Raw genomic sequence first — 11,927 nt, 5'->3', positions numbered from 1 at the left:
CCTCAAAAGAGACTCCTATAATTCTATCTTAATTATGTGTTATGATAACATGAATGTTAGAATGCCATCGAGGATTGTGGTAGGATGGATATATGATCCGTTCACCCTTAATCAAAGGTCTTGGGTTTGGAATAAAATTTTGGTACGAAGCATTTCCCCTTTAATGGACCTATCTCTGAATTAGTCGGGGCTCCAACTTATAAGATGACTTCTCTTTTTTTCTTTTTTCTTTTTCTCCTCCAAATAAATTGTAGACATGAAGATTTGGGAGGGTTTTTAGATTTTATCTTAAGAAATGAATGTATAAGATAACGGAGCTGGCGAATTAACCTGATAAGACAAGACAACCCTCTTAACAATTGTTTCTCAAATGAAGTCTAGTATTTTCTTTTTTCTACTTCCTTTTTCTTGGACTTTTTCCATTTCAAGGGGTAGCTCAGGTAAACAGTAAAGAGAAAGGAACAATGGATGAAAGACAATACCTTACAGCTTTAAGATGTAAGGTATAACTTATAAGTAATCAAATCTTGTACCTCTATGAGTTTGAACTTACACCAATTAACCCTCTATCCTCCTTAAAACATGCTTGGGGAGATCTTTTCAGCTTTATCTTTAATATGAAGAATACACTAAGTTGTATTGTTATTCCACATGGACTGTGCAAGAGCTTTCAAGTATGTTTCTCAAGTTCTGGGGCTATCCATCCGTTGTCTTAAATTTTGAGTTAAAGTGCCCAATTTTAATATGGTATCAGAGTCAATCGAGTTACACTTTCACAGAATAAACTGCAAAATTAGTAAGCAAAGGGTGCTTCTACTGTTGTTTTGAGTTCCTTGGCTTAAGCTCAAATAGTAACCACAAGAAGAAAGCGGGGAGCATGAATCCTAGTCTCGTTTATGTCGAGCATGATCTCTATGGCATGGACGTGTTTGATTGGACGAAGACACATATATATAGAAAGTGTGCAGTGAAGAACAGTGAGTCATGAGTTTGTTGGCCAGGAAATGATATGTGCAGAGATAATTTAAATAAACAAAGCCACAGATTAGGGCAGTAATGATGAACCTATATCCTGTCCAAGTGTAGCTACAAAAACAGGAACACCAAAATAGTGGCAAGGATATGGCAAACTTCATATATTACAAAATAATCTAACGTTAACATGTTATTCTCTGGCTCTTTAAATGAATCTCTTTCCCCCTCGCCTTTTCATCAGTAGGCAGGAAAAGTAAAACTAATTACACTGGTGTTGACTAAATTTAGCTGTCAAAACTAGTTTACCAATAAGACGCCGAAGCCTTTTAGCCCCTGGACCTGGCTTAAGCTTCGTTAGATTTCCAACCTTTGAACAACGAGGTTTTCCAGAACACCAACCCCCCGGTGTGAAACTTCCATTGCTTCGATGGAGGAGTTCTTTATCAATCTTATCCAAAACGGGATCATCTTGCTTGAACTTGCGTGCAAAGGCAGCATCACTTCCAATCATTTTTGCTGTGTCATTAATGTTGAGAGTGTGTGGATGCTGTCGTGGAGGGTAATCCCAAGAAATATAGTGCATGTCGTGGTTAATAACAGTCGTAGCAAATTCTGGGGCATTGCACACAACGGTCTGAAAGTAGCCTTCAGGAGAAGAGACAAAATTTGTGTAGTACATAAGTAGGGTCCTAGGAAGATTATCCCAACCCCATATGCAGTACTCCACAAAAGCACGAGAGAGGATCATCCAGGCTGAACCTGTATCAAATTTATGGCATTGCTCATAGTTGCAGAAATAAGAAGATAAAAATATGGTATGGTGGGCAGATTACGCTAAGAGTTCACTTCATGGTCAATGCAGTTCATGCCGATTTAATGTATCTTCTTCCTAGATCTACCTCACAGTTTGGTCAGAAAGTAATAACGTCATTTCCATCTATACATAAGATTGATGAATTGCTTCCTCGTGCTTCTAGAAAAAAGATTTCAGTGTGGAGAAATACAGTATCAAGTAGAAAAACTGATGAATTTCCAAGTATAGATATCAAAACAAATTTCTGGATTCAACAACTTTAGCAGGTAACAACAATAATTGAAACATCTTGTAGACTAGTCGAACTGATGCAAAATATATCACTATTTCATCTAACCGCAATAGTTAATATGCAAACATGCAGGTTGCAGGCATCCAAAGATTAATATGAAGATTATTTTCAGTCAATAATAATACCAAGATCGCCATGCTAAGAAACTTGAAAATTATCTTATAGTTCAGCTCTCTAGCTGTGAGACACTTCAGAGTCTTAGGGATCATTTGCTTACCGGGGTAAGGAAATTAATCCTGGTATGGATTATAATTTTCTCATGTTTGGTTGTGGGTATTAGCTAATACCAGTATATATTTTGTACCAAAATGATGGTATTAGCTATTCCATATAGGAGGTGGGATTAATTATCCCATGGTATATCCCAAAACTATAATATCATAATCTCATGGGATATCCTAGGAGGCTAGGACTGAACCAAACAACCCCTTAAGGTTTGATACAAAGTCCTTATTTCAACCGAGAAAGTATATCTAGATTAAGGAAAAGGTGTAATGGTACAAGCACAAAATTTTACCGGACAAAGTATATGGTGAGGCATGTTCTATTTGCATTAGTGGTGCATAAACATGGGTAAACAGCATCAAGAATACTTAATCAAGTATGCAAATTCAATCATCAAAAACTAACCAGTAAAGAGCTTAAAGGATGTGGGAAGAGCTCTCTTAGGTGAGGCCCAATATATGTCAGACTTAGTTGTCTTATAGAGCCCAGGGTCTACAATAAGCGGCATTGCCCTTTGACCCCTGCAATAGGATCAACACAGTTACGCAGAAATTAAACCTCAGTACAATAAAACTTCAAGAGCAAAAAGTGAGAGACTGAGAGAGGATAGCATACTCTTTCCAACCCAGCCGGCTAGTGTGCTCAATGAAATTGAACTCTCGCTTTAAATCAGAAAAAGTGTATATTAAATCTGCCAAAAAAATTTAATATTAATTAAACACCTCTTTGAAGAAAGAAACAGAACATAACTACTCAAGACTGACTTATGACCAACAAGAAATGGTGCCCTTTTTGCTGGTAGATAGAAATAAACAACCAGAGAACTAACCATCCTGAGTCACCAGTGGATAATCAGAAGCACTCAAGTTAATAAACCAATCCCAATCCGTATACTTCTTGAGGAGAATCGCGCAAGCATGAAGAGTGTTCGCAACCATGGTAGGTCCACGGTAGGTCACCATGTTTGCTTTGGCGATCATGTGCACGTTCCCAACCTGTGCAAAAATGGGATCTTTCTCCACTCTAGAAGCAAGCTCTAATCTCTCTTGTGGAGGCGATTCTAAGTCCAGATGAACAACATAATAATTCCGTGGATGATACAGCGCTTGCAGCGTTCTCCAAAGCTTTTCTAGATCACCCTTTGATCCAGATATCAAATAAGCAAAACGGGGGACAGGAGGAGCAGCAGGAGGGGCTGGAGCTTGGTTAATTTTCGATTCAGCAAAATACGGGTTGGTTTGATTTATCTTGACATGAGTTGGGAAAATTGAAAAGATTGAATTGAATGTGTGTAATGAAGTAATAAGGCCCATGTTAAAGGAGGTTACAACAAGGAAGAAACACACAAATGAGCTTATAACCAAAGGAAATATCCATCTCTTCTCCATGTTTAAGGACTTCATTGTTGAACCTTATCATTAGTTCATTTTACTAGCAACAAAAATTCACATCAAACTCAATCCTCATCTACTATGCAATCGCAAACCAAACGCCCCAAAAAGCCCGTTCTTGATTTCCTCTCCGCGATACTTATTCAAATGGATCCTTCAATTTGCACTCTTCCAATATGCTGTTCATAGAAAAGTCACCATCTAGAAGCTCAGTCCAGAATTAATAAAATACTAAATTAACAAGATAAAAGATATTCCCAAAGACTCCGTAAGCAACTAGCTAAGAATTTGGTGGAAAGACAAAAACAAGACTTCCATTGTATAATATATAAACAAGCTAACATTCAACTATATTATATTTTTATGTTTTGTATATATTTTATTCGAGAAAATTATAGTTTTAGCAGAAATAGACAGAATGTTACACCAGGATCATCGAAAACAGAGAGATTTTAGAAATAAGAGTCCAAAATAATTGGCAAAACGGTACCGTACGCAAATCCAATCAACTGAACAACATACGTAATAATCTTCGGTGGCTCAAATTAGTACGATTCCACAACTGCATATACACTCAAAAAAGGGGGCAAAAAAAAGAGAGGTAAAAAACCCACTAAGATAATGACAGAGAGAAGGAAAGAAAAAAATAAACAATTAAAGAAACCAAGAATTTCAGTACCCATTACACAGAAATAGAAAAATAAACAGAATTTAGACATGAAAAGCTGCAACTCACTCAATTTCAGCTAAAATAGCAATACTGGTGACCATATAAGCATTACTTAAGCATATCCCAAAAAAAAAAAAAACGAAAACTTACATGTTGTAAACAGAGAACCTGACAAAGAGGCTTTTTGGGTAAAATACTTAAATGGGGTTGGTTTAAGATTCTTGGAAAGACGTCTAGTTTGAGCTGAACACGTCGAAAACGAAGAGAATAAGGCGGAGAGAATAAAATACTAAACTTAAGAAAGAAATCAGCTGAAGAAGAGAGAATTTGATTGTTTATTGGACATTATTATTGAAAGAATAGAGGTTACAAATAATAAGGTAGGAGGAGAGATGGAACGTGAGGACAAGGACTTAGACCAAGCTGGAGAGTCGCTCACGTTTTGCTTTGGTTTTAGATTTGGGCTCTCTATATTTTTGCCTACTTCTTTCACTATTTCTGCTACTGATTTCTTTTTGGAATTTTTAGTCTTTCTTTTTTAGTTTGACCTGACAGACGGCAATTACGGTTTTGCTGGTTTATATCAAGTAATTACTTCTTTTTTATTCCATAGAGATATAAATATTTGATGTAAGTAAGTTTTTAATGATCCGGTCCACAATTTGTTTTTTTATTTTGTTCCAACATAAGTGTCCTTTTATATAATCAACAAAAAATTTAATTTATTTTTTCAAAATTACTCTTATGTACATATTCATAAAATTTTTTTTACTCCTCACATTAAATTATACTGCAATATTTAATTAAAAGTAGTTTAGTCACACTAACTATTTTTGTCTAAAATTTTGAATTTTCTTATTGGGTGTGCCTACTGCAAATTGGCCGTATATAGATGAGTAGGATTTTTATCGAACAACTAAACTCTAACAATAGTAAAAAAATTCGTAATAAAGGACTTTTATCTTTAATGAGATACCATATGACTATGGAAATTGTTTTTTTTCTTTTTCTAAGGATTATATCAAATTATCACTCTCTCTCTTTCTACCCTCTTTTCCCTTCATGTTCTTGTTCTTTTTCTTTTTAATTTTTTTTGGGTTAGAAGGCCGTGGATAATGAGAAAGGGAAGGTCTTTGGTTAGATTTTGTATTTAAAGACAAAAAATATTCTAGAAGATATTTTGCGTATTACTATTTTGAATTTTTTTTTTAGTGAAATTAAACAAAACAAAAAATCCAAAAGCAAGTGCTGGACGTTTAAGTATTTTTCATCTCTTTTAATGAAATTAAATTTATTTGTTTGTGATTTAACTTTTCAGTAAGAAATAGCAACGAGGAAAAAAAGGAACTGTAAAAGGTGAGAATCCATGATGATTTAAAATAATCCTAGAAAACGGCTACGTGTAATGTGGAAAGTGGATTACGACGGAAAAGGCGAACAAAAGTGAAAAGCAATTACTCCTATCTTCTTTATTCATTATCAAAGTTATTACAGTTTTTGAAATCAATCGTATTCTTGTCTGCCTCTAACTTAATTAATCTAATTTTGCCGGCTAACCAATTTAGTGAATGGTTCCGCCAAATGCCTCATCCTATCAATTCCATCATTAAAATACTCTCTTTTCATTAAGACTTGATGAATCTAAATTTATGTGAGCCCACCTCTTTGGTACCGGTTAATCTGAATTCAATATTTTCATTGTAAAATTTACTAAAATTGTAACAAATAGTTCATATTGACCGATAATTTTGATAATGTAATGAGTTTAATATTAAACATTTTAAAAATTAAATCCATAAAATTTAAAGTCATGTACTCGCTTATGTTGACGATATTAACAAGAGTGTTTAAACTTTATATCGGAGGTGGAGCTACCATAGGACTTACGGGTTGGCCGAATCCAATAACTTTTGTTTAAACTCTGTTTTTGTCTTAAAAAATTTATTGAATATCTATAAATTGTTAATTTAGAATCTGCTTTATATGTGGATAGTGTAAAAATTGTATACAACGTAATAATGTACTTAACAAATTATAAATTAGTAAAAGTACAAATAAAACCAAATGAAGTAATCTAAAGAGGACCGAGATTTGCACGTTGTTAGTTGAAATAATACATGTCTTGCAAAAAGTTTCCTTTGAAAAAACACTTGTAAGCTGATTTGTCTTTTTTTTTTTTTTTTAATTTAGTTTTTACATTACAAAATAGAGCCAATAACTTACACGCGCCAATCATTTATACGATTTTATACAATGGCAATACAAAAAAAAATACTTATAGTATATTTTTTACATTAAACGTTTAGAGAAGTTAAACCCCTATATTAACCACAGTGGACTTGCTATGAGTTTCCCAAGTCTAACGCCCCACGCCCGCCCACCAACCAATAATGGCTTCCACACCAACCTACCACCATTAATAAGGGTTATGAGAGGTGGCAAATAGATGTGTTAGGTCAAATTTTGGGTGCGTTAAAACAGATAAAATTAATAAACACTTCATGATCCAATCCTCCTAAAGTTTGCTTGGGTTAGTAATGGGATTAAATTACGGGACATAACTCGACTCGCCTAACAGTGAACTGATCTCTGTTTACTTTTTATTTTGCTTTTTGAAGAAAAAAAAATGATAGCTAATGTATTTTTCTTAAATACTTTATAAGTTCTTCTAAATTTATATAATTCCCAATTTTCAAATTTAATTGTGTATATTTTGAGTTTGAATTGCATTTTGATCCGTCGTGTACAGTATTTTTATACAATAGATTGATAGATCATCTCCGATACACCCTTTTGAACCAAGTCAACAAGCTGATCATAACCAGACCTGCTCGGAAATTTAGACGGGTTGATATAAAATAACAACAACAATCCAGTAAAATTCCACAAGTAGGATTTGGGGATGGTAGAATATACACAGACCTTACCTCTACTCTGGAGGTATAAAGAGGTTGTTTCCGAGAGACCCTCAGCTCAAGAAAACGAAAATAGACATTAGAATTTGTGACAATAATAAAAATCAGAAAGATAATATAAGCAAGATGGGTTGATATAACAAAATAAACTCGGCGTAAACGCACACTAGAATTTGTGACAATAATAAAAATCAGAAAGATAATATAAGCAAGACGGGTTGATATAACAAAATAAATTCGGCGTAAACGTACAAGTGATTTGTGACAATAATAAAAATCAGAAAGATAATATAAGCAAGACGGGTTGATATAACAAAATAAACTCGGCGTAAACGCACAAGTGGGTCTAGGAGAGTGTATTCATTGATTTTACCCCTGCCTAATTATAAATAGAGAGGTTGTTTTCGATAGACTTTCGGCCCGAACACTTGGACGAGTTGATAGGGTTACTAAAAATAAACTAAAACAACTCTTCTTTTTTTTTTTGAAAGAAATTAAAACTTTAAGGTGGACGTCTTTCTAATAACCCAAGTTGGGGAAGGAAAGAGTTAAGAACCTGAATTGATTTATGCTTTCATTTTGGTAACAAGTTGAGACAGAATCCAAACGTTTTCTTCCCAAAAGAGTTTCCTTTAACTACTCAAACCATCTTCTCTCTTTATATTTGGTTTTCTCACTTGATTGAAACATTAAATTCAATGAACTAAAAGCTCAATTTCAGAAATAAAAGAATAAAAAAGACTCGTTCTTAACTAAAATGTCTCATTGGACACATTCCTTTTGGTAAAAGTTTGAACTTTTATCTTTGTTAGAATTAAATAAGGGGAGAATTACATCCCTTGTCACTTGACCCAACAACTCATCAGAAAATGTCTCATGTTTGAAACCCTTACCCATTATAGCTCAGGTTGTACATAATCTGAAAATTAATTTTTACCAGTTAGCCCACCTCTTATTTCTTCGTTCCCCTTTTTTCTTCGTGCTTCTTCTCCTTCCCATGTCAGCCTTTGCACCGCAAAAATTCTCTACTATTGTTATTCTCCTTCAATTCTTTTCCTGATTTCAATGGTTAACTAAGGATTTGAAAAATAAAAGTCACCATTATAAGTGGTTCGAAGATTCGATTTCAGAAATTGAGTTTTCCGATTTGTTAGTTGTTTGGAATGGGTGTTGTCTCAATTGATTAGAATCATCAAGATGAATTCAAAACATAAATTTCAAGTGATTTGGAGTAGATTTAGGCTATATTTGAGTTAAATTTCAGAAATTGAGTTTTCCGATTTGTTAGTTGTTTGGAATAGGTGTTGTCTCAATTGATTAGAATCATCAAGATGAGTTCAAAACTTAAATTTCAAGTGATTTGGAGTAGCTTTAGGCTATATTTGAGTTAAATTTCAGAGGATGCCCAAGGAAGAAGAAGAACACGTGAAGCTCCATTGATAGGATTCATTTGTATAATAATGTATAATATTGTATAAATAGTATATAATAGTGTATAAACACAACTTATACACTATTATATCCAATGAGGAGAGCGCTACAATAGTGTGATGACCCGAAAGGTCGTCACTTATTTTAGAAACAAATCCTGTGTTCTAAGATCTTAAAACCTCCTTTTTACCTCATCTCGATTTGCGTGCATGGTCTGGACGTGTACCCAAGAAGCTTTTATGTGAAAATATGAGAAATAGAAATTTATAGAGTTAAAATTTGATTATAGTTGACTTTGGTCAATATTTTGAGCAAACGGACCCGGATCTGTGTTTCGACGATCCCGGGAGGTCCGCATTAAAATATGGGACTTGGACGTATGCCCAGAAATGAATTCCGAGGTCCCAACCCTTAGAAATCAATTTTTGAAAGAAATTATTTTGCTGAATTATCTATGAAATAAAGAAAAGAATTAATGTTTGAAACCATTGGTATCGGGCCCGTGTTTTGGTTCCGGAGCCCGGTACAAACTTGTTATAGTATTTAAAGGATAACTTTGAAATTTGGCAAAAAAATAGAGTTTATTTGACGTGATTTGGACTTCCGGTTGGAGAGTTATGAACTTTAAGTGTTCTTGATGAAAATGATGAGTTTTGAGGGTTAATTCATGGTTTTACATGTTATTTTCATGATTTGATTGCGCGAGCAAATCCGTATGATATTTTTAGGTTGGTGTGCATGTTTGGTTTGGAGCCCCGAGGGCTCGGGTGAGTTTTAGATAGGCCACTTAGTGGAATTTGGACTTAGGAAGTTTCAGGTTTTAACTGGTATGTGCAGGCCTGCAGGCTTCGCATTGCGAAGCCTGGCTCGCAAATGCGAGAATTATGTCGCAAATGCGAAAAGCCTAGGGCTAGCATTACCTCGCAAATGCGATATCTTCAGTAGGTGCCAGTTATCGCAAATGCGACACCCCCTTTGCAAATGCGAGTTCGAAATTGCGAACATATGATCGCAAGTGCGATGGTAGCAGGTTCCTTAAGGGTTCGCAATTGCGACATCTGCGACGTGCAAATTCATAACTTAGCCGAAAATCTTTCATTTTTCAAACCCTTTCAAAACCAAAACACTCTTGGGCGATTTTTCAAAGACAAATACTCTTCCAAATCGATTGTAAGTCATTTCTAACTAGTTTTATTAATCTTTAACATCTTTTTTCATGATTTTAACTCAAAAATCAAAGGTTTTCATGGGAAAAATTGGGTGTTTCGGGTAGAACCTAGGTTTTTCAAATTTTGGGGATTTGGACCTCAATTTGAGGTCCGATTTCAAAATAAATTATATATTTGGGTTCGTGGGGGAATGGGTAATCGGGTTTTGGTTCGAACCTCGGGTTTTGACCATGTGGGCCCGGGGCGATTTTTGACTTTTTTGGGAAAAACCTTAGAAAACCTATTTTCATGCATTGGAATTGATTCATTTAGCATTTATTGATATAGTTAAGTAACTTGTGGCTAGATACGAGCGAGTTGGTGGTGGAATCAAGGGGTAAAGCGATAGTTGAGACTTGAATTGTGTTCGTGGCATCGAGTAAGTGTTTGGTCTAATCTTAACTTGAGGGATTAGGCGTTATGTCATATTTGGTATGTGTTATTTATTGAGTACGACGTATAGGCATGGTGACGAGTATCTATACGTTGGTGTCAAGCATGCCCGTGAGTCTTATATTATGATTATCATGACTCCGTTTGTATTGTTCATGCCTTAAGTGATGATTTCTATTGTTGAGCAAATCTTGTGGAAGCAGTAGTGATATTTGAACATTGAGGAGCGTTGGCTCAAGTTGTATAATGAGTTGGAAGTATAATTGGCAATTGAATCTTATAGAGCATTGACTCAAGTTGTGAAGTGAGTTGTGAAGTAAAAGTGAAAAGAGAAGAGAATTATTATATCGTCTCCCTTGCCGGGATGTTGTTGCTTTTAATTTTATCTCCCTTGTCGGGATGTTGTTGCTTTTAATGATATTGTTCCCTTGTCGGGATTTGATTGTTGAACTATTGTTCCCTTGCCGAGATTTTATTGTAATTTATTTATCTCCTTGCCCTATTGCTTGTGATTGTTACTTGGGTGAGGAAGAGTGTTAAAGCACGAAGGGTGATACCGTGTATTGTTTTGGTGAGAGAGTGTTAAAGCACGAAGGGTGATGCCGTGTATGATTTTGTGAGAGAGAGTGTAAAGCACGAAGGGTAATTCTGTGCCGCACGATGTACAATTTCATGTCGATTATATTGATTTTATGGTGAGGACGAGAGTAAAAGCATGAAGGGTGATGTCGTGTAGTTTATATTGATTCTTATGGTGAGGACGAGAGTAAACGCACGAAGGGTGATGCCGTGCACTTGCTTGATTTCTGATTCTTGTTGATAATTGAGATGTGGTGTTCTTCGTATTTACTTGTTGTCTTTCCATTTTTAAATGATGTTTCCCTGCAGCATGTTTCCCCCTCCCATGCCTAACTGTACATTCCTGCTTTTACTTTCCGACGTATATGGTTTAACTGCACAGGTTTAATTGGTAGTCTAGTCCTTGCCTCGTCACTACTTCCCGAGATTAGGTTAGGCACTTACCAGCACATGGGGTTGGTTGTGCTGATACTACACTGTGTGCAGATCCCAGAGCAACAACATTCAGACCTTAGCTTGGGTGGCTGCCTTCAGTCTAGTCGGAGATTCCGAGGTAGTCCTGCAGGCGTCCGCAGGCCTTGACGACTTCTTCTATCCTTTTAGTCTGTTTCTTTTACATATTTCAGAGACAGTGTTGTAATAAATCTTTCAGACTTTTATTTATAGTATTCCTAGACAGTTTGTGGAATTGACACCAGTCTTGGGTAGTTTTTTTGTATGGATTGGTATTGACATCTTTCTTAAATTATTACATTTCAGTCTTCTGCTTGTTAGATTTCCGCTGTTTATCACTTGTTGGTTATTAATTGTAAAAGGACTAAAATGGAAAAAAGGTAAATAATTCAAATAGTTGGCTTGCCGATCTTTCACTAGTAGGCGCCATCACGACTCCCGGGGGTGAAAAATCTGGGTCGTGACCAATAGGGGTAGGTAAAAATAAATGAGGTTGTTATAATTAGAGGGAATGAAAAAAGAAAAGATCTTATTGATATTTGGCTACACATTTACAAACTTATAATTGGGTTAAAATAGTG

The 11,927-nt window shown here is 35.3% G+C and overlaps 1 protein-coding gene across 3 annotated transcripts; it reads right to left on the bottom strand.

Moving 5' to 3' along the window:
• Positions 1–1,109: 1,109 nt before the first annotated feature.
• Positions 1,110–4,832, bottom strand: LOC104232994 (beta-glucuronosyltransferase GlcAT14B-like). 3 transcript variants are annotated; one of them, XM_070150839.1, is made up of 6 exons: positions 4,518–4,832; positions 4,188–4,259; positions 3,136–3,876; positions 2,922–2,997; positions 2,712–2,827; positions 1,110–1,734 (listed from the first exon to the last, which is right to left on the bottom strand). In XM_070150839.1, exons 3-6 carry the CDS (start codon positions 3,707–3,709, stop codon positions 1,235–1,237), a joined length of 1,266 nt encoding a protein of 421 aa, XP_070006940.1. In that variant the 5' UTR covers positions 3,710–3,876; positions 4,188–4,259; positions 4,518–4,832; the 3' UTR covers positions 1,110–1,234. The 3 variants fall into 3 exon arrangements, with proteins under 3 accessions (XP_070006940.1, XP_070006941.1, XP_009784590.1); XM_070150840.1 differs by having other exon boundaries at positions 4,193–4,259; XM_009786288.2 differs by lacking the exon at positions 4,188–4,259.
• Between the last annotated feature and the right edge of the window lie 7,095 nt (positions 4,833–11,927).

Source organism: Nicotiana sylvestris, chromosome 7 (assembly GCF_000393655.2).
Source record: "Nicotiana sylvestris chromosome 7, ASM39365v2, whole genome shotgun sequence".
Lineage (NCBI taxonomy): Eukaryota > Viridiplantae > Streptophyta > Magnoliopsida > Solanales > Solanaceae > Nicotiana > Nicotiana sylvestris.
This window is presented reverse-complemented; position numbering and strand designations above follow the sequence as displayed.

Bases quoted from the DNA above. Each gene is read 5' to 3' on its own strand.
- LOC104232994 (XM_070150839.1), bottom strand. From the start codon at position 3,709: ATGAAGTCCTTAAACATGGAGAAGAGATGGATATTTCCTTTGGTTATA. The intron at 2,828-2,921 runs GTATGCTATCCT...ATCCTATTGCAG, and splicing joins AGCCGGCTGGGTTGGAAAGA to GGGTCAAAGGGCAATGCCGC. The intron at 1,735-2,711 runs GTTAGTTTTTGA...AATTTGATACAG, and splicing joins ATCCTTTAAGCTCTTTACTG to GTTCAGCCTGGATGATCCTC.